Raw genomic sequence first — 23,989 nt, 5'->3', positions numbered from 1 at the left:
GGCTCATGACCAGCTTCTCGTCCACCAGGACCCCCAAGTCCTTCTCTGCAAGGCCTCTCTCAAGGGGTTCTTCACCTTATTAAGCCTATATTAATACCTAGGATTGTCCTCACCTAAGTGCAGCACCTTGCACTTGGCCTTGTTGAACCTCATCAGGTTTCCATGGACCCATTTCTCCATCCTGTCCAGGTCCCTCTGGATGGCTTCCCTTCCCTCCAATATATCAACTGTACAGCTCAGCTTGATGTTGTCAATCATAATCCTTTGGAAGCTGAAAGCTGTTAGATGATAGAATACTTCCTACCATCTACTATATCATTTTATCTCAAAGCTATTCTATTTTTTTTTATAAGACTTCAGCTGTATGAGAAAAACTGAGAATAAATGTACCGTTCTTACTCACATTATTAGCAAAGTTTGATGCCTACAGCAATTCAAGAAATTGCACAGAAATATAAAGCTAATGCTCACATCATTCTCTGCATTAACTCACACTCACAGATCCATCTCAGCTTTCACTGCTACTCAATGAAGGTTTGACACACAAGGGCTACCATTACTATTGTAATTCCAAACACAGATACCAGATTATTCCATGTGATGAAATACATACTCAACCACTCAATTTTGTAATGCCTAGCTGGGAGTCTGCTGATCAAGTGAGAATATTTTCTTTATCAAATATCAGACAGGCATAAATATTGACAACTTCAGGTATGGATTAAGTCTTACATGTAATCTCTGAAAAATTACCCAGAATCTCTGGACCTGAACCTGGACTTTAGCATCTCCTGATGTTGAAAAAGTCCTCTGGTGGATCAGACCCAGACACCAACAACGAGGGGTCCTGAAGTCACAAACTCACTTCAGTGTTTGATAGTAGATAGAATCTGTAACTACAGGATCCAAATAGGAGTCCATGTCCCCAGAACTGCTTAAAATTTACAGGTTATACTCTTTTTAATCTGGGTAACATAGAAAGCCAGCAGATCCTCACCGAAAAAAAAAAAAAAAAAAAAAAAAAATCCCACACAGAAACTTTGTAGGGAGAATGGAAAATGTTTGATTCAATTGTGAGAGGACCTCAAGGAGCAAGTAGATACAGCAAGATGATTAGGACAAGTGGATAGAAATGTGAAAGTGTGGCCCTATAGCTAACTTAAAGAACTCCATTCATAGATTAGAAACTGTGAACTGAGATTCTTGTTAGTGTTAACTATCAATGAGTATTAGAATGTACAGGAATGTTTCTGTCTCTAAGTCTCTCCAATCTGTATAGAGGACGTCTCAACTACATTAATGCCTCCTCTACCAGCATCTACGAGCCATGCAGGAAAAAAGAGGAACAATCAAGCAGGCTGAGAGCATAGAGTGACTGCTCTATCCAACAGATCAAACAGTTTAGACTAAATCCCAACCTGCGAATTCTCTGCAAAAGAACCACAGGTTGCCTTCCATATTTAATCCTGAGTTCCCTGATGCTTTATACAATTTAGGACTAAGTGGAGGAGATGCTGAAAGTAGGCTGCTGTATACTATGTGAGCTTGAACTAGAATCTGTGACCTTCTACCAAAGTTATTTAAAGCCCTCATTACAATTACTACTTTGTGTATGCTCTCATAAGCTCTGGGAAGAAAAGACTGTGTGCAACATTCAGCAGCCTCTCTCTGAACACATTTCATATAAAGAGAGAGAAGATCTGTCTTATAACACCAGTTGAAAGACAAACATGGCATCCAAAAACACTAAGGACATTTCTGCATTGACAATGTAACATCAACAAATAAAATCAAGAACTGGGAAGAACAAGGAACCTTTATCAGTCACCTGTAAAGTTGTGCTTTCTTTTGTACTGAGTCAATGAACCCTAAGTATTGTTTCTGCCTCCAAGCAACATTTTAACAGGAAAGATAGAACACCGGTAGAAAAGCTTATAGCTGATAAAGGCATTCTTCTGACATAGAGTTAGACCTCTCATATAGTGAAGGACATTAAACTAATTCCCACTCCTGGATGTGTGTATATGTAAGGAGCTGCAATACATAAGAGCACTAGCATCACCATCCCCTACATCCATGTTCCAGCCTTGAAAGAACTGACCAAAAGATCTAAAAGGCTTTGAACGCCGATTTTAACGGAGTGCTCCTTTCACCAATGAGTTTTAGAAAAACTGAGAAGTAACACTCAATCCTCTCTCTTTAGTGCTTTTCATTCTTTTAGCTACTGTAAGGCAACTAAAGTAACAGATAAGCAGAGTTACCTAAAGCCTTGTACATATGTACCTTATCTCCACAGATTTTATCCTTGAAGAAAAGTATGCTGCAGATCGTTATTCCTGCTTTATGTACTGTTGTGCTACTTGCCTGGATAAAATTCATTCCATATCCAGCTGCTAGCCTCAGTGCCTTATGTTACATTCCATCCACAAAACATGAAAGAACTATTCTTATTACTGTGATGCAGCTAGAACACAATAATGACCCCACAAAAATAACTAAAATAAGCTGTAATGGTAACATGTATCATTCTCCTAGATTTCTGTTAAATATAATTTAACTTCTCATTTGCAGGAACTAGGATTCTCATCTGCAAAAATTAGGACCTTTCCCACAAATACTTGAAAGCCATGCCACAAAGTACTTCTAATGGTGTCTGCTTTTAACTTTACTTTCAAATCCTGTCCTAATGTATTTGTCACTAAATTTAGTAATCTACAACTAATTATCATGCTATTTCTTCTCATAGCTTTGTTGTTCTATTTATTGCAAACAGTTCAAACAATTATAAATGTTATGTACCCTTACAACAAAATCTAGATTTCTGCAAGTTGATATCCCTGAGACTATTGCTTAGAAATCCTCAGAAGTTGGATCTTTGCAATTCTAAAATATTCTTCAAATAATAATCTTCTCAAAAAGACTGTAAATCAAAGTGACTATAATATTACTAAAATAATAATTTAAAATATTATTTATGTAAATTCCTATTAATTACGGAAATGCTCCCAGAAGGTTTCAACAATACTACGTAATAGATGACCAGCTGAAGTTTCAAACACTGTCTCATTCAACATAACTGCAGTTGAATTGAATAGATTATTAGAAATGGTAGTATTTGATGGCTGCTTAAAAAGAAAAGGAGGGAGGGAGTATTATTGTTATTATTATTTTACATTTATGGGAAAATGTTTTACCCATAAATAATATAATCATGGTAATAAACCCAGGATATGCAATTTTAAGTCATGAATTGTTCCTGTCTTACTTCAACAACTGAACTACTTGCATTAAAGGGAACACTATGGTTTCTCATCTTTGGCCTTTCCATACATGAAAGCAGATTTTACTTAATTCTTTGCTCAATAGCATAGAATAAGAAAATTGAGTCCATCTCCTCCAAAATAAGTAAATGCCACACCTGTGGTGATAGCATCACTGCATATACCTACAATGTAAGTAGGGAAAACTTTCAGAGATCCCCAGGGATCATCTATCTATGCCAAAGCCCCTGACTTCTCTGAGGTAAACCTCTCCAACTTCTCTTACTGGCTGTAAATAATGATGGGTTTCTAGAAAGAAGGGTTATAATCTGAGGGTAAACGAGTATTTACCTCTGTCCATCAGCTCAGTACTTTTCAGGATTACGCCTTTCCTTATTAGCATTAAATATATCCTCATCCTAGCACATTTAACTTCTATTCCCTATCTTGCCTCTCTACACTCATTGCTCTAGAACTGTTTGAAGCCAAATCACTGCAGGTGAAAAGGAAGCAAGATGTGCTTGGATGGGTTGGTGGAAAAAAATATGCAGCTTAGATAAATTCACAAAAGATTCTGTCAATTGTCTCTTTTTCACTGAATTTTTTACTGAATCATCTAAGGGATATTATTTAGCTTCTTTGAAATACTAATTCAACCATGCAAATTGTGCAGTAGGTTGAGCTTCCTCAAACTGTAAAATGAGCTGAATTTTATATTTTTCTATTTTAACTAATTGATCTCTGTATTTCTGAAAAGAAGAAGAAGAATGTTGTAATGTTAGCTAATGGTGTGCAAATTAAATGCAGAAAGGAAGAGATACAACACACATACTCTTTCCTTAAAATCTTACTCTGATGGATGACTAACTCAGGAAGGACACAGCAATACAATCTAAATGGTGACATGCAAAAAAAATATTACTCTATGTAAAATGATTTTTTACACGTCATCTGCACTGCAAAGTGATATAGTACAATACATTGTAATGCAGATGGCAAGTTAAATAACTTTACACATGTAGGACAGGTTCTTTCAATTCTAGAGTGGTATCTTTTTCCTTTTCTGAAGGAAAGCAAAAAGTAACTCAGAAACTGTCTCTCACTTTTCCTGTGGACTAGCTTCCCAGCTATTCCTCTGCTCTTCCTAAATGCCAATCCAGAAAAAGTAGTTGTTGTTATTGCATCAAAGGACCAGTATAATATGGTCTCATCAGAGATTCTACAGCAGCAGAGAAATACGCAGACAGCAGGCATTCAAGCTAAAAATCCTGCAAGACCTCATGGAAGCAAATGAAAATTTCTGGTTTTTAGCCACAAACACAACATGTTCTCCAAAAGTCACTGGAAATCCTACTTACTAAATTTGACAATCCCCAAGTATGATACACAGTCCCTCCACTCTTTTTCCAGAGTACACATCTATAGCACTTGCCTTCTCATTCAATTGGAAAGTTTCAACGAAAACAGCACTACTCCAGGATAACAGACTCGACTTTTGCACAAGTGTCATGTCTACCACTTATTATCACCAATTCACTGCAACTCAGAATAAAAAAGCCCAAATTTTTATATTCTTTGTACAACTGGAAATGTATGGAGTTTGTTGCATATACACATATCACAATATATTTAAATTGAGCCCTTGCTATCCAACCTCATTTATCCAGGTGGGAAGGCTGTTACCTTTCCATTTATTCATACTCCTCTCTGCTCCACAGACCAAGTATTCATTCCTCTCAAATAGTCTAATTTATTAGAATAATTACATTAATCCCAGTACAACTATTGCCAGCATGTGTAGCCTAAAAACTGTTCCTTTTTTTCTGACCTGAAGTATTAAAAATAATATTGTTTGATAAAAATGATCTTAAGTACCTAAGAAATATTATTTAAACATCACAAACCCTGTGAGAGAGGACACACATACTAAACAAAATGAAATTCTCCAAAGCAGTCTCTGCACTTGGATGCCTCATTATTGAGGCACAGAGGCTCTAACATTTCATAATACTTAACTGCTCTTATGAGAAAATATTTATCAACTAAAACCTAGCAATATTGACTAGGCTATCTTACAAAGCACTACTGTGAAGATAAATCAATAAACATTACCTCCATGCTATGGCTGACGAAGCAGAAACAAAAAGAGCAGATAACTTGCCCAAGAGCACAGGTTGAACTGGCAGCAGAGGAGCATCAAACTGCGGACAATCTAACTCAGAATCCTACTCTGCCTTTCTCAGAGCATGTGGCTTTACTGCAGCGATAGCTCCTAGATAACTTCAGATAGAACTTGGTACCTTTAAAAAATAAGCAGGCCCTCAGTGTCTCAATTTGGAAGGCTAAGAGGAGAAGTTATCTATTTTCTCCAGTGGTGAAACTCTAAAATTTTTTAAGCAATTTGTCCAGACTCTGCAAGTAGCTAAAGGCTGAGGTGGACTTTATTTCTTGCATGGTATTTACCTGCTCAAACAATGACATGGACTTCATGATAGCCTCAGTTCATAGGTTCATTCAGCTAGATTACGAAAAAATACTAATTACAGAAGATGCTAAGAATTCACATCTTTCCACAAATCTATACTCTGAGAATTGGCTGATATATCTTGTCCAAACTTATATTTGCTTTTAAAGTGAAATGAAAAGCAAAATGAAAAATTAATTACTTAAATGAAAATAACATGGTCAGGTGTTTTATGTTTCTTGCAATCTGTTCCCGGTACACAACTTTAATCCAAAAGCATCATTTGTTTCTTATCTGAGCCTCTCCCATGAGAAAAAAAGCATTAATTTCTGAGAAGCTTGTAGCAAGCAACACACCACTTGCTGCTTCCTATAGCGCAAGATGGATCACTTGCCTCCTGATTCCATTCTGTTCTCTTGGACATTCTTTCTCACCAGGTTACTCTTGTTCTGTGCTTTGCGGTGTTTAAAATCAGACAGTTTGACTGGACATATTTGAGAATTTGCTCTTTCAATATATTCCTCTGTCTTCTAATCTCCTGTGCTCTTCAGAGCTCCCTTAAATGTATTTAAGAAAGAAAATTAAAGAAAGGTGACTGTGTATCAAAAGAAGTCAGAGGGCTCTTCCTCTCTCTCCCTTCATTCCTCAGCTACTGAACTGCCATCTGTTTGTTTTGCTGGTTAAGGTTTTTTCTGTGTTTTTTTTTTTTTTTTTTAAATAATTATTTAAAAAAGCCAACTGAAAACTTAAGCCAATCAACATTTTAGTGTATAACTTGGCCCATATTGTTATTTTTATTGAGATAGGCTCTGAGCAAATATCAGGCCTCCTGCTGTGGAAAAAACTAACAGTTAGTCCTGTCTCTGTGGTAATAATTATGTGTCCAATTTGGACAGCAGCTACAGTAGCTCATGGCACACAGACACAAATCACAACATATTGTTACAGTATCTCCTTTAATGTTCTCAATTACACAAGTAAGCCAGTCACACAGTAATGTCACTTGTTCTAATGGCACAATAAAGCCTCCCAAAGTATATGATTATATCAGAACAGCTCAGCTAAATGAGTTGCTTAAACACATCTCTGATACAGTGAAAGCTGCATTAAGCTAAGCTATTGCTGTTCTGCAGTACATAAACATATGCTTATTTTCTTCTTTCTTGCCTTCTTTCCCTAACTAGTTTCATTTTAAAAACAAAATCTTTGTTACAATTAGTCTGTGAAAATTCAGAACCAAATACTTTATAGATCTAGTAGTAACGTGATTATCATGAATGTGATTTAATCTCTAAAACACCCAAAAAAGGAGCAAAGAAACTACGTAAAGTCATACCTTTCTTCAAAATGCACTGCAGAACATGAATTGTAAGAGGGTATATTCTTAAACTGTTACAGGAATCATAGGCATAGAAAACTGATTAAAATTTACAAATATGGTTCTCTGCATTTTGATTAACAGAGAAGGCTCCAGCAATGCAAGGACTGTTTTTGCCATGCACCAGATGCTAATTCAAGTGCAGCAAACAAAACTAAATTTTTATGACAGTTTAAACTTTGGCTTACTTTCAGAGATGACAAATTAATACCAACCTTTTACTCATGTGAAACCTGCTTGTTATATGTCACACAGAGACCACTAGTTAATTCAGCATTTAGACATGTTTACGCCTACCCACCCCTCATTATGTTGCTGCATGCAAACACTACTGAACTTTCTGGACTAATGAATGTTTTAAAACTAGAATAAATTGAATCAAAACCACTCACAAATAAAAATCATACCCATATCTCACAGTTTGTTTCCTTCCCCTCAAATTTATCTTCTCTTCTTAGAAACATGAACTGCTCTTCCTTATCTCTCATTTGCCCAGGAGATTGTGGATGCCCCATCCTTGGAGGCATTCAAGGCCAGGCTGGATGTGGCTCTGGGCAGCCTGGTCTGGTGGTTGGCAACCCTGCACATAGCAGGGGGGTTGAAACTAGATGACCATTATGCTCCTTTTCAACCCAGGCCATTCTGTGATTGTATGATTCTATGATTTCTTTTGTGCTGCTTGAAGTTTCTCTGTCCATTACTAAGACTTCCTCTTTTGTCTCTCTTCATGCTTTCCACCACCTATTTTGTAACACATAAAAATGGCCATGGTAGAAGTGATATATATGGAGTTCTAAAAATAAGTGATGTTTCAGCTGGTCCTTTGGTAATTTTGTAGGGGAGAAAAGCCTCCATGAAACATTTAATCTTACTTCAATGTGAATCAGTATTTTAATCTGTTTTTGAAAAAAATAAATTCCATGATGATATTTATATTTTGAACAAGTCAATATACTAAAGCAATATGTAATCAAAGAAAATTTGAATGACATAGAACCCAATTCTTTTACATAGTGGAAGAAATTTTTGTCTAAAATGTTTTCCCCAAATCCGGGTACATACAGACAACACCAGATGAAGACAGAAGCAAGATCTGTGGGGGCAAGAGATTCACAACAGAATACTATTACCTCTAAAAGTTATTTTAACTATGAGAAACAGAAGAATCCCAGTTAGAGAAAATAAAAAGGTTAGTGAGGTCCTTAATCTAGTCCATTCCCTCCCACTAAGAAACCACATCCAAAGGAAAGAAAAACAGGAAACCCCAAACATATCCCAAAGTAAAAAAACAAAAACAAACAACTAAATGGCAACAACAACAACAAAAAACTGTAAAAACAAAAACAAACCAAAAAACACTTACTGTCTTCTTCAACTTTTTGATGGCGTAAAGTTTCTGGGTCCCTTTCTGCCTGCATCTGTAGACAATGGATGTAGCCCCACTAAATCAAAAAAAAAAAAAGAAAAAAAAAGAAAAAAAAAAAGGAAGAATAGTTGTACATACATCTCTTTGAATACGTCAACAAACCGATTTCCCTAGCTAACATTTTCTACTTTTCCCACACTAGGTAAAAATACCTCTTTTTTCCCCCATACGTGAAACAACAACAACAACAAAAAACCAACAGTGAAACGTGCTCCCTATGAAACCAGTGCAGTTCAGTTATTATTCAGGCAATAGAACTGCAAGTGCTCAAGGTGCCTCTTTGTCACACCTATGGCTCCCGGCACACACTGAACATCACTGTGACAGCTGGCCCTGGATGCATGAGATCCTATCTTGTTTTTGTTAAGGCCATTTGCGACAACTAGTTAAGGCAGATTTTTTGTTTTTTATCATTGTTGTTCTTTATTTGTTTTTCAACCACTACTAGCAACAATGGCAATGGAGACAGAAAAGAGGAAAAGTACTGTGGTACTTCCTGCCCAGTTGTCCAAATAGCCAAATATGGCAGCAGATGAAGCACACAGCACTCTGATTAATTCAGAGGAAACTGAAGAGGTTTGTTCAAAGCAAAACCAAACAACTTGGGTGTAGAGCTTTAGGTCCTTTTCAAGACCCACCACAAGCTAAATAAGAGCACTCATAATATAAAGTTATGGCACTGGTATCTGGGAGACGTTTATCAAAGTGGGAAGTTGGACTACATTCTCCAGAAATCCAGAAGAGGGTGTGTCAGCAGCTTTATTTGTTGCTTACAAAGTAGTACTTTTGTATTCTGTGAGCTACCTAAACAGAGGAAAAACCTCTGGCTAAACCATGTTGGTTATAAATTATTCAGATTATACTCCATAACATTTGTGTTTAGACACCTCTGAATAACTCAGTGTCAGCCAGTAGTAAAATGGATGCGCTGAAGTGCTACATCTCAGTAGGGTATTTAAGGCCCTCTGAGACCCAACAATAACACTGACTCTATGGGGCAAAGCAACGAAGTCTGTCCTCAGGAGATGTATTATGCTTTCTAAGATGCAATAATTAATTCCAAAAAGCTGAGATTTTTAAGTGAGAGGGGACTAGCTCTTACCATACATGACTTCCAGAGTAACATACATTGTGGAAGTTCATACACCATACAGTCAACTGTACTGCACATAGAATCACAGAATCACAGAATGGCCAGGGTTGGAAGGTACCCGAAGGATCATGAAGCTCCAACCCCCCTGCCACATGCAGGGCTACCATCCTCCACATTTAATACTACACCAGGCTGCCCAGGGCCCCATCCAACCTGGCCCTGAACATCTCCAGGGATGGGGCATCCACAACCTCTCTGGGCAGCCTGTTCCAGCACCTCACCACTCTCTCTGTAAAGAAATTCCCCCTGACATCCAACCTCAATCTTCCCTCCCTCAACTTCAAATCGTTTCCCCTTGTTCTGCTGTTATCTACTCTTTCAAAGAGTTGAGTGCCCTCCTGTTTATAGGCTCCCTTTAGGCACTGGAAGGCTGCAGCAAGGTCACTCCTCAGCCTTCTTTTCTCCAGGCTGAACAAGCCCAGCTCCCTCAGCCTGTCTTCATAGGGGAGGTGCTCCAGTCCCCTGATCATCTTTGTGGCCCTCCTCTGGACCCTCCCAACAGCTCTCTGTCTTTCTTGTACTGGGGGCCCCAGACCTGGATGCAGTACTCCAGATGGAGCCTCAAGCAGGCAGGGTAGAGAGGGACAATTACCTCCCTGTCCCTGCTGGCCACCTCTCTTCTGACGAGTGCAAGCGTTCTCCACTACATCTGAATAACACATTTTAACAGTACTACAGAAGAGAGACCACCTATATTCAATGGCTTGAGCACTTCTATGATAAGCAGCAGATACCACAACTAGGGAATATTTAATCCTACGGCATGAATAATTTCAGCAGAAGAAACTGAGAGGACTCCAAGCTCAAGCAATTGGTAATCACTTGCAGATCCACATACCAGAATGTACTACAACCATTTCCAAGTCAGAGTAGAAATGTGAAATTAAGTTCACCATACTCCAGATGAGACTGACCATAAGAGTACTCACTATATGGTATTGACATATTTCAAATTAATCCTACCAATTCTTCCCTCTTCATAGTTAGTGAATATATACATACATATACATGCATATACGCACATATCCAGTCTGTGAAACTGAGAGAAAAGGCACAGTCACGATTCAAGTACACAAAGACAGAAATAGTAGTGTGAACACAGATGAAATGTCCATGAGGGACATTATGGAGACAGAAGTGGTGAGCAAAGTTTGCACACAAAGGCAATAAATGATAAAGTATATTTTGCAGAACAGGGCTTGGACTCATGGTGGAGACTGGCAGCGAGAAAAGCCAAAGCAAAAAAACACTCAGAATTTGAGCTGGGTGAGAAAACACATCTTTCTCCCCCAGCTCAAGAAAAAGCCCTTCTACCACTGAAACAAGAGAATCAAAAAAAAATAGTTGCACATTTATTTGGTCACAGGTAGTCAGAAAAGGTACATTCCTACAGCTGCAATCTTTGTAATGAAAGAAACAGTACTGAGGGTATTTCCACTAAACACAGTAAAATGCTTTTTTTTTTTTTTTAAATAGGTCAGCATTGCCATACTGTGCCACCCTAAATTATATTCTGCATTTTGAATCAACTCAGTACAAACACATTCCTGCATGTAATCTCCTCTAAAATTCATTTGGATTAAATTCCTTAAGTTCTGAATTGATTTTTTAAAAATAAATTAGTTTGTGCTTCATGCAGTCAAAGAACGATTACATGATCTAGTTTGTCCAATTCAATTATGTGACAGAACGAATGTTCTGTGGCTATGAAACCACAGAAATCATTGCTGCAGCACCACAGAATACAGAAGTCATGTTGGTTCCCATGGAGAATACTGAATTTTTATGTAGTCTGCAGAGGTATGAAGTTAAAATACATGAATTTTTTTCTTATATATACATGGTAGGAGGATCAAATGATCAATGAAATTATTGTTCCATGACTTCAAAATTAAACTCCCTGTTCAAATATCAAGATTGCTCAGAATAAAAAAAAATGCCATAGAAAATTGACAATTTAACACATGTCTTGGGAGTCTGGCAAGCTCCCTGCTGACTAGAAATTAGCCACTTTGCTGATAATGTTTAACTGGGAAGTGTTTTGAACTCCCCAGAATGATGAGAGGCCTTCCAGAGACATCCAGACAGGTTGAAGCACAGGGCAATTAGAAACAGCAGAAAGTTTGGCAAAGGTAAATGCTGGGTGCTGCATGTGGGATAGAGCAATGTCAGACAAAGGTACACACATGAGACAAGCAGCTGGAGAGCAGCTCAGCAGGAAGGGACCTCAGGGTGCTGCTAACAGCAACTCAGCATAAGCATCAGTGTGCCCTGGAAGCGAGAACAGAAATACCACATTAAATATACCACAGCCAGCAAAGCAAAAGAGGAGATTCTCCCACTTTCTTAGTGATTGTGCCTTATAAGGAGCAGATGAGGGAGCTACAATTGTTTAGTCTGAAGAAGAGGAGGCTTAGGGGAGACCTTACTGCTCTCTCCAACTACCTGAAAGGATGTGGTAAGCGAGCTGGGGGTCATCCGGTCATCCTCTTCTCCCAGTTAACAGTGATGAGAGGTAATGGTGTCAAGTTGCACCAGGGGAGGTTCAGGTTAGATATTAGTAAAAAAAATTGTCTCTGAAAGGTGGCAATGCATTGGAACATGCTACCCTCCATTCCTTGAAAAGAATGGATGGCACATTTAGTGACATGGTCTTGAGCAGACACAGGCATGGGTTGATGGTTAGACTAAATGATCCCACTGATCTTTGCAACTTTAATGGTTCTACAATTCACCTTGCATATTATACGCTGTTCTTGGCTCCACAATATAAAAAGGATGGCGAGGCCCTTGCAAAGGCAATTCCTAGTCAAGAGCAACTTCTAGATTTACTTGTTCATTGCTAGGAAATACCACTGGTGTTGTGAGAGGTCACAGATTGGTTCATTACCTAAGTAACCTGTGGTTGGAGAAGATTTTTGCAGCTTCTCATTTCAGTGTCTCAACAAATGTGCTTTTTTTCCTGATGAAACTATTCACTATGTGTTACCATCTACTCAACACAGTTTTTGAAAAAATATTTACACTTCCCATACAGTGATTAACACAACTAGCTATTCCAGTTCCCCATATTCTTTTTCACCAAAAGCCTCTAAAATTTTGGTTCTAAAGAGGGAATATAGCATTCAGTTGATTTTCTGCTATCAGAAAGGCCTAGTGGTATTAATATTAAAAAAAAAATCAAATGTTAACCTCTGTTTTTATCTATTATTATCCTAAACAGAGTATGAAGATGTTAAATTATTCCCCTAAGTTTCAAGTCTACTCCTATCACTTGTAGTGGCAGAAAGTCAGAGCTTCATGTTTTGTTCATTAGAATGAATTTAATTTGCAAAGAGTTAACAGTAATTACCCATAAACAAAGATTTACGGGTAATTAGTCTGGATGCTTAGTGTGTAGCAGTATAGTTTGTTTGATAAAGCTGTGATAAATTAAAGCCCCTTGTCTCCACTAAAGTAAAAGAAAGGAGGAGATCATTAATAAGAGAAATCTGGTTCTGAAATTTCATTACTCCATGGTCAGAAAGAGGCATCCATCAGTCTGCATTCATGAGATGGCATCCGAGGGGGGCAGGTGCCCACAAGATTCCTTGCCTGTACCCAGAAGAAGCAGCATACTAGCCACAGGCCCCAGGACACAGGCACATGAGGAGGAGTACTGGAACTGCAGAGTTTGCCTGCTCCGTGGAGAAAGCTGCAGCTGCCACCAGCCCCCAGGGAGAGCCTTCTGGTGCTACTGGCATGTTACTGCTGCACAGTTGATGGTAAAACTAAGCCAACTTTTAGTTCTTTCTTCAGAGCAGTAAACATGATCTGTGCTTGCTATGAAAATGTGTAGCCTTTCTTCGTAAAGACTGAAACACCGTTTCACTTAGCACTGGAAAGAGCTTAGAATACACAGTGTGGAGCCAGGGGTTGGATCGGTGATCCTTATGGGTCCCTTCCAACTAGGCACAGTCTGTGATTCTATACAGGGGCACTCAAAACTGGATGTCTCATGAATACAAACAATCTTGCTCTACCTTGGCTTTATTTCCCCATTTGTGTAACAGTCTGCAATGCTAAGTGTTGAATACCTTTCCTGAACCACCAAGCTACTGTCTGACTCAAGACAATTCTCTTCTTTCCACCTGAATCTGCACAAAAACAGAAAGCAAAACTCACCTGATCAAATGTTATGATTTACTTCAGAGATAACTACCTAAATTCCTTCTGTAGTTCAGAGAGAGAAATGGGCAATTCAGAAGCATGATTCACCTTGTTGTAAGAATGTCCAGAACATGTCAGGTAGAACACGTCCTGAAAGTGTTTATTTTTCTTTATATAACCATGAAGGAAGCTTTATATAGGGCAATAATAGCGACTCTTCCTGGTTAGGAGAATTACACCCGCAAGTACCGCAAACAATACAGGAAGGCCTTAGTAAAAGACAGTCATAGTAGTCTCTTCTTAAGACCCTACATAGCAGCACAAGCTTCACCATGACTACCCTTTCTTATGAACTACAGGTTCTGACATCCACACATCTCTGACAGGGGGCAATATTCCCTTGATGCAGCCAATACTGGGGAGGGGGGAAAATCACATACCTATCTCCTTTCTCCTCCATGTCCCATACTGACCACTGAAAACTAACATGAACAGTGAAACCATGCTGAGAAGGCATCCTGCCTTGTGTGGTGTATTATATGCATCATCGCAATCCTGCATTCAAAGCACCAGAAGAAAGACTACAGGGAGGATCTTTGAAGATAAATCGTCCCAATGGTGAAATAGAAAAGAACATGTATGTACGTACCTGTATGTATCTGTCTATATATCCAGAAATGAGATGGGCAGAGATAACAAGATGCTGAGGAAAGAAAGTTGAGGAGAAAAGAATGGGAAAGACAGAACACAAGGCGGTGAGAGAAACAAGCAGAAGGAGAGCACAGAGTGGGCCAGGAGACTTCCAAGCAAAGAGCCAGCAGCCAAGAGAGAAAGCAGAAAAGGACTTCAGAACGGAAAGAGCAGCAAACAGCAAATGTATTGATAAGCTTACAGTTTTAGAGACTGAGGAAACAGAACATGCTATACATGTACAAAGTACAAAGTACAGCAGAGAACAAGAGTAGGAGAGAAAACTGAAGTGTGAGGGGTGTAGCTGTATTTCCTTCCAAGTTTTGAAAAGGAAGAAGAGCAAAGGAAAGAATAAATTGAAGGTATATTTTTTTCTTCCTTTGTTCTTTTTTTTCCATTTAACTTTCTCCTATGCTGAAGAACATGTAAAATATGCATAACAGAGATAGGCCTTTTTTTTTTTCCAGCTCAGTACAGCATCAGAAGTGGCAAGTATAAAAGCCAGTGCTACAGACCTACTACATTTAATGCCATTTCAAACTTTCCACATCTTACAACTTAAAAAAAATGTCCACAAGAAGTATATCCTCATTGGCACCTGCATCACCAAACCCCAGACCTGTATGTGAGTGTATTTTCACTAAAATGAGATTTAAACAGGACTGTACCAGTTATACACACATCTGTTGTGCAACCTAGTCACAGTAATATGTAGCCTCAGACTGCGAACATAAACAAATTTAATTAAACTAGATATGCCTGAATGTCTTATCCTCAACAAAAAAGTAAACACTCTGTATAGGCTGAACAAAATACAACTTCTGAAGAGGAATCTAAGAAGTTACAGTATCAATCTAACTTTGACAGGTTGCGTATACTCTTTCTCCGGAAGTCTATCATCTTTTGTACATGAACAGAAATTTCATGTGCAAACATTGTGTTCATAAGCATAAATTAAAAATAAAAATAAAAAGCTTTATCTTTTACTACTACTAACAATCGATTATGCAAGCAAATCATGCCCCCTTGCACCAGCTTTACACACCTACTGGTCTTCCATGAGTGTCAGCTTTTTATGCCAACCATAGCATTTATTTTTCAGTGTGCTTGCAGTCTATCACTTAGCATTTAAATAAAAGCGGAGCTGCTTTTCCTATTGCTGTTGTTATTATTGATCAACTAAGTATTTCTGTCATGGTAACTCAAGAATAAATCTTTCAGTAGCCATCTGTCTCTCCTGGCATGATTGGAAGACAAGAGAATGCAATGGTTCTGGACAAATCCCAGCTGCACACAACAGAGGCTCTTCAGGCAACAGCTGAAGTAAAGCTGAGCACTCTTCACATCTTTTTGCTTTGAAGAAAAAATCTGCGTTCATTGTTACTGTGTAAGACTACGGATAAAATGTCAAATTTTGAAAAATGACAATGGCATAACAGAATGGGATAAGCAAAGAAAGGTCTTGGTTTTTATGGAGTGAATACAAAGAACTGGTTGGTTTACTCTAATTAAGTTCCACTGATACACGAAAAAGATGTCGTAAAAGTCATCACTGAGCCAATTAACTGGTAGATACAGATACTTTTCAAAGCATTTCCATGCTACCCTATCCAGGCCAGCTGTAATCATGGCTGAAACACAAGGACAAGGAAGCCTTGTGAGGATTCAGCCATTTACTGCAGTAAAATGAACACTGCACACAATAACAAAATTTAATGGCGCTAAGTAAAGCTTATCCAAAACTTATTGACAGATAAGAACACTATATCCATTTCTACCACCAGACTTGAAAAGAGTCTGCATCAGTTCTCTTACTCCTCATATCTTATTAAGTATAAAAAATGTGCCATGTCCTAACAAACTCACCTGCTTCTTTAAAGGTTGCTGGCTCCAGAATTTCATTACAGAAGGGAATAGTGGTACATCAAGAGCACTGTCGCTAGGTTCTAAACAGCCAGTGCACATACCAAGTGGTTAGAGGGACCTAGTATAGGCATAAACCAAATGTACTTTACAAAAGAAAAGAAAGGAAGAAAAAAAAAAAAAAAAAGGAAAGAAATTCCAAGAAAACAAGATGACAAATACTGCAGGAGGAAAAAAAAAAAAAAAAAAAAAAAGTAAAGAAGGAAAGAGAATAAAATAGATGGGAAGTGATTTTGAAATAAAAGGATTTGAAAAAACAGTTTTCTTTCTGGTTGTTTTAGTCATGCAGCATGATAACATGTCTAATGTTTATAGCAAAATTATCTCTATTTATGTTGTTTTCTCCTACCCATGTGTTTTGAAAAATGAAAAAACAAGTTATAATAACCTTGCTAAAACGCACCATATCTCTGCAATCTATAGTTACTTCGTTAACAGATAGTCTCAGGGGAATATACTCAGCATCCAGTGCTCATGGTTTAAAAAAAAAAAAAAAAGGGAGACCACAAATACATAAACAGCCTTCATCACAGAACTGCAGCAAAACAATTTGGCCCTCAAAATTCATTTGTATTAATTGCTTTTTGACAGCAGACCTTCAAAGATACCTGTGATTACAGCTAATTGGAAATACTGCACCTGCTGTAATATGCTAAATAACATCAACCTTATCAGCAAGTGATTTCAATAGATTCCTGACAATGTTTGCTCATTGCAGGTTAATCCAAAATACTAACAGGCTGATAAAAAGCATACATCTAATATTGAAAGCAGGACAAAAAAATGTTCCTTCTTAAGCAACGCATACAAGAATTAAATAACTTTAATTTAGAGGAACAGATCTGCATGCATAGATTTAGGCTGCAGAAATGGCAACTTGTTGCACAGAAGCCTTAAAATCCACTCCAGTCTTTACTCACCACGTGCTATAATTCACAACATACGGAAGAAGAGAATTTAAAGTGATTTACAATGTAAATTACGGTGCATTTTCTTGTTATATCATTTAAACTGCATAACCACTTCCTGGAAAAAGGGAACAATGTGATTTTTCCTGACAAATCATTCATTTTACTTTAACTATTTTGTAAATGCTAGAAAACAAAGTTTGCTACCTCAGCAACACCCCTAGCTCACCAAGGAGAAAAATAACAGGATTTACTTTTATTGGTACACACATCATTTCAAAATCAACCATCTAATAAATACTACCACTGGTTTCATTTTCAAACTTTGCTAGCAGTTAAGACACATTACATTTTACCAATTTAATTATGTTCTGCAACTGAATTCAGACTTGAATCAGCCCCCACACACTACTTCAAGAGAAAAAGCATTTTATTTCTACCGACTTTCCCTTCTCCAAATCATTTTCTCCTAGCAAATACAAAACAAAACAAACAAGAACAACAAAAAAACTTTATTCTAACAACTTACTATACTAAACTGTTATTGGGAAAAGGTCACAGAAAAGAAATTGGCAGAGTGCATGCTTTTGTTGCTCAGTGAATTCATTATGATAAGCAAAATGCCAGCTTTTAAAGTAATAAACTAAGGAAATTTTTATTTCAATACCTATGTTTTCTTTTCATACAGAAAAGCAGGTTTTTTTATATATTTCTTTTTTACGTCTGTAATAGGTATTCTCTAAAAATTTCCTGTCTTTCCCAAATTTGACGTCTACCAATTTGACTGCATGTTTCTGTCTTTCAGAAGGTGATCATGCACTGGAACAGGTTGCCCAAGGAGGTTTGTGGATGCCCCATCCCTGGAGGCTTTCAAGGCCAGGCTGGATGTGGCTCTGGGCAGCCCGGTTGACGACCCTGCTCATAGCGGGGGAGTTGAAACTAGATGATCATTGTGGTCCTTTTCAACCCAGGCCATTCTATCATTCTATGATTCTATTATTTATTGCATCATCAGTATTGAAGAGGTTAGCTCTCAACCTGTTCTTCCTGTTACTTGTGGGGCCATTTTAAAAAGAAAACAGTGTATTACATAGTAATCAATCATAGGTGTTTGTCTTACCCTTTCATTTCTCTTTACAACAACAGACAAAGATATTTAACTTGAACTATGTTAGGCATGGTTTCAGAGGGTCTCTCCTGCATTCCCATACTTGAGAGAAGTAAAACAAGTCATTAAAAAAAAATTCTGTTCACCACTAATTAAGAGGCTGATTAGACACTGCAACCTTTTTTCTACTGAGTTCTATATTCTATGCATCTCTCAGATGGGGAAGGTCTTTGGTGAGAATTTCTTCAGGGACGCAGATGTATGTGAATTGGCAGAACACTACAAATATTTGAAAAAATTAGCTCCTCAATCTCATACCAAGTCTCTGCTTTGGAAAGGAATCTGCAAAACAATTATAAACATCTGAAATGTTGAGCAACAAATGAAAGAATTTAGGAGCTATGGTGTGTGTTTTCCATTTTTCTCTCTACTACGTAGACTGAAAGAATCCAGAACTTGGTTCTACATTTCTAAATTAAATCCAAGCATGTGACTTTGATCATTCAGGACCAGTTAGAATGATCCTAAGAACACAAGAGAAACACCGTTTATAATCATACAAAGCGAGTAACAAAAATGACCAGCGTTCCTATACATGTTGTTTACATTCTACTTCAGCACAACTTTTTCCAAAACAATTGAGCTTCTCATCTTTCACTGAATTGAACTTACTGCAATTTCTTGTTGATACTGCCATCAGGCAGCCAAGAAACAAGAGTTAATCTTCTGATTCGGTGACACGTATTAACTACCAACTCTATTTGAAACATAACAAATTCATTTAAAAAGATTCCAGTTTTAATTCCTTGCACTTCTCATGAATGGGATAATTTTAACTGACAAAGAACTCAATAGGTAAAACCTGAGGTCTACTGTGTTATTAGCCAAAGGACAAATGCTTCTTTTATTTATGTGTATGTTGCAATACTGGAAATTTTTTGCAGGTCAATAGTAAAGAAAATGAAATTTCTTGCCATTGGTAGACAGCAAACATTTATTTTCAGGATTTTTTCCTCCGAGCATTGCTACCTGACAAAGAATAAACAGATTAGTTAGGCAATAAACAGTTATTGCCTAAGGTACAAGGCTTGTAGTAACTGTTGTTCACCTGAAATTCACAGACTTTCTATTGTATTGGTCATTCAATTACATTCAGTCGTTTCACTAGCAGTTTTTCTTTTTGCACTGATTTTTGCAGTTATTTTCATAATGACTGTTCAGTATAGAAGACTGAATTTTGACTCCATTTTTTTGAGTATAAATACTACATTAAATGCAGATATGCTACCAAAATGAATTTAAAATTCATCCTTTAAAAACTATGTTTCAAGATATTTAGTTAATTGCCTAAATACATACTATTCTCTACATTTTCAAATATTTTTGAAAGTATAAGCATTTCTGCATGCACCTTGCATTTTCCAGCAGCCAAACAGAAGAAACTGAGATGTGGCCACTTCTTAGGCAAGCATATGTTTTCTTTTTGTTTTGTTTTTTGGATAACTTTTCAAAATTATAAACAAAGCCCAACAACCACCATCAAAAAAATCCCTTCATCTTACAGTGTGAAACACTTGCCCAGAAACTATCCTGGTAAGATACATTTTTCAAAAGTAGGAGAAATCAATGCTGAAATACTGCCAAATGCAACTGCAGAAACATAATTGATTATATCTAAATATACTGGATTACTGACTACAATTTTATGACATTACTGCTACACAGACTACTTCAGGTCTATCTTGGCATACAAAACTGTCCAGAAGTCAGTACACAGCACTAACAGGTGCAGGTCTGGAGAAATAAGTTTTACTGAGTGATTACATAGAAGGAAAATAGCAACATGAAAAAAGTGTGACACAAACACAGCAGTGTATTACAGCCTTAGCATAAACCCTGCATTCTTCCAAACAGAAGAAGACACTGTGAAAAATAGATTATGGGATAAAGTACAATCTAAATTTATTAAAGGTTAGTGCTTTTCTATTTTGAGATTCATCATTTCACAGATGTAAGACATAGGGTAGATCTTATATCTGTGAACTTCAACGAAGCACTAGAATTCAGGGAAAGCCACCAGTTAGGTGTGAAAGTGTAAGACTAGAAGAATTACAGTCAGTCTCATCATCCAAAGGAGAAAGAAAAATACATAGCCCTGAGAAGTATCATGCCAGTGGAAAGTCATGAATTATTATTATTTTTTCTAAAAACACTGTTATAAATTATTTCTTGATTAAGGTGAAGAAACAAATCTGAAATAAAGCATGAGTCTGGTACAAAACTCCAGGGGACTGAAATGACTATAACTACATTTGGACAGAAATTAAACACATTTAACAATATTAACAATGGTTTTAATGAAGTTTCTGATAGGAACAAATGATACAAACAGCTGAACCTATTTTTAAGATGAAGCACATCTTACATAGGAAAACGATTATAAAATCGTTACTGCAAAAAATGGTAGTATATTGGACTGTGGCTCAGACTGAAGAATATAAATGGGTGGTTTCTTGTTTTAATACAACGTATTGCCTTACCAGCTTAAAATTAAATCTTGTACAGCAATTTTTAAAGAGTTTTCAAAATTATCTTTGGCTGAATTTAGTTGGTGAAACCAACTTTCTATTGACGAGAAGACTATGAACTAGAAAATTAACAGTAGATGGGATCTGGAGAAATTTAGGGACGTGCTGTGCAAAAGATGGCATCAAATGGAATAGACTGCTGGAAGCCACAACGGAAATTAAAAAAAAAACAAAAAAACAGTTCAAGGCACATTAAAGTTCATTTCCACAGGTTCGGACTATAAAGACAAAAGTTAGGTTATGAACAGCCTAAGTAGAACACTCACTTAGTAGAGTGATCATGGTGATACATACTCCTTCCACACCACCACAAACATTCACAAGGACAAGTTTTCTGACAGCTACACTCTGACAACTACAAAGTTCATATACATGGCATCCTGGCTTGTATCAGGAATGGTGGTGTGGTGAGCAGGACTAAGGAAGTCATCCTGCCCCTGTACTCGGCATTGGTGAGGCCTCACCTCGAGTACTGTGTTCAGTTTTGGGTACCTCATTACAGAACAGACATTGAGGTGCTGGAGCAGGTCCAAAGAAGGGCAACAAGGCTTGTGAAGGGCTTGGAGAATATGCCTCATGAGGAGTGACTAAAGGAACTGGGGCTGTTTAGTCTGGTGTCATGGTTTTATGATTTTTTTTGTTTTTGGTTCTCAGTATTCCGCATCAAAACATCATGTAGTGTACTGGGAGTTAAAGTGTTAATGCTCCAGTTCCAGGCACCTATCCCTATACATTACGGAAGTCATGGGATCTGGCCCTTCCGGGTGGGGCAGTCTCTTACTGCCTGGCAGTGGGTGCTGGAGGGTGCTTTCCAGGCCGTTCCAAGCTTTTCAGGTTTGAATCGGTCTCGGGAACTCTCTCTCTCTCCTATTTTATTTGATTTATTAGTCTCAATTTCAATCAGATTATATTATATTGTGTTATCTTGCATTCCAATATCATAGTTAGTAAAATAAGTTTTCCTCCATAGATTGTTGCCGCTGTTTTTGTTTTCCTCCCTTCCTTTCCCTTTTTGTGGGGTAGGGAGGGGAGGGCAGGGGCCTACCGCCCCCTGTCACGGGCGTAAATTGATCTCGTTAATTCCGTGACATCTGGGGGAAAGGAGGCTGAGGGGAGACCTTATTGCTCTCTTCTAGTATCTGAAAGGTGCTTACAGGAGAGCAGGATTGGTCTCTTCTCACTGGTGACAGGTGACAGGACGAGGGGAAATGGCCTCAAGTTGTGCCAGGGCAAGTTTAGGTTGGATATCAGGAAAACTTACAGAAAGGGTTGTTAGGCACTGGAATAGGCTCCCCAGGGAGGTGGTTGCGTCACCATCCCTGGATGTGTTTAAAAACCATTTGGATGTGGTGCTCAGGGACATGATTTAGCGTTGGGTTGTTAGAGTTAGGGTAGTATGGTTAGGTTGCAGTTGGACTTGATGATCTTTAAGGTCTTTTCCAACATAAGCAATTCTGATTCTATGATTCTATAGCTCTTGACACAGAAAGGGTTCTGCAATATACCTCTAGACCAATTCATGCACATTTCTTGTTAACCACAGAAGTCCAATAACATCACCTAATTGGGAGATCTTCAGTGAAAACATTAGACAAATTTAACCTCGTTTAACACCATGTCATCAGCCAAAACAAGCCTCCACATTAGATAAGGATGAAAGTGTATTAAAGTCTACCACCTCTGACACTTCACCATCTTCTCCTTCTGCAATCTAATGGTCACTGAAGTCACAGAATCACAGAATGACAAGAAGGCATAGCATGGAACATCATCTACTTCCAACCCTTTGCCATGGGGAAGGGTTGCTAACCATCAGATCAGGCTGCCCAGGGCCTCATCCAACCTGGCCTTGATCACTATGTGGAATCCATAGCTCCTCCGGGCAGCCTGAGCCAGTGCCTCACCACCCTATAAATAAAGAATTTCTTCATAATATCTCATTTAAATTTCCTCTCATTTAGTTTAAAGCCATTGACTCTTGTCTATGTGCTAGTGATATCAGCTTGTGTAAAAAAGTCAGCTCCCCTTCTACTTATAAACTCGCTTCAATGACCGGAGAGCCACAGTGAGGTTCGCCCCAAAGTATTCGCTTCTTTGAGCAAAAAAAACCCAGCTTCCTCTGCCTTTCCTCATAAGAGAGGTGCTTAAGACCTCTTAAGGATCTGTTCAACAGCTCTGCATCCTTCTTACGTTGGGGGCCCCAGGCCTGAGTACAGTACTTCAGATGGGGCCATAGAAGGACAGAGTAGAAGAGAGACAACCACTCCCCTTGCCCTGCTGGCAACCTCTCTTTTGATGCAACCCAGGACACAGTTAGCCTATGGGCTGCAAGCAGACACTGGCTCATGTCCAGCTTTTCATTCACCAGGATCCCCAAGTCTTTTTCCACACGGCTGCTCCCAATGTGTTCTTCTCCTATTCTGTACTCACACCTGGGATTGTCCCTACCCAAGTGCAATGCTTTGCTCTTTGCCTTGTTGAATCTCATTAGGTACATGTGGGCCTATCTAAGTCCTTCTGAATGAAATTCCTTCCTTCTATTGTGTCAACTGCGCCACTCAGCAAAATTGTGAACAATAATTGAGGGACATCACTCTTGGAGGTGGTACCCCTAGGGATACCACTTGTGACCAGTCTCCAACCAGACATACAGCTGCTGACCAGAACCCTGTGGCTGTGACTATTCAACAAACTCTTATTCACTGAACAGTCCAGCCTTCAAATCCATTTTTCTCCAACTGGATACGGATGTGGTGCAGGATGATGTCAAAGACCTTGCAAAGTCAGATCCTCATAATACACTACAACTAAGGGAAAACATAACAAAATTGAGCACAGGAAGAGCTTTATGCTAAAAATCATTTTTATGCTATTGCACTCTTCCTTTCCTCAAACGTATTTCACAAAGTACTTCCCACAGCCTACTGCCTTACCTCTCAGAG

The 23,989-nt window shown here is 38.2% G+C and overlaps 1 protein-coding gene across 3 annotated transcripts in view; it reads right to left on the bottom strand.

Moving 5' to 3' along the window:
• Positions 1-23,989, bottom strand: part of CAMK4 (calcium/calmodulin dependent protein kinase IV) — a 150,003-nt gene that overhangs the window by 79,710 nt on the left and 46,304 nt on the right. For all 3 annotated transcript variants that reach the window (XM_085214456.1, XM_085214457.1, XM_085214458.1), the window contains exon 2: positions 8,466-8,544. In XM_085214456.1, the coding sequence (XP_085070582.1) occupies positions 8,466-8,544 (79 nt within the window). The remainder of the gene's footprint in view (positions 1-8,465; positions 8,545-23,989) is intronic.

Source organism: Meleagris gallopavo, chromosome Z, assembly GCF_905368555.1.
Source record: "Meleagris gallopavo chromosome Z, MGAL_WU_HG_1.1, whole genome shotgun sequence".
Lineage (NCBI taxonomy): Eukaryota > Metazoa > Chordata > Aves > Galliformes > Phasianidae > Meleagris > Meleagris gallopavo.
The sequence above is the reverse complement of the archived record's forward strand: the minus strand, read 5'-3'. Positions and strand labels throughout refer to the sequence as shown.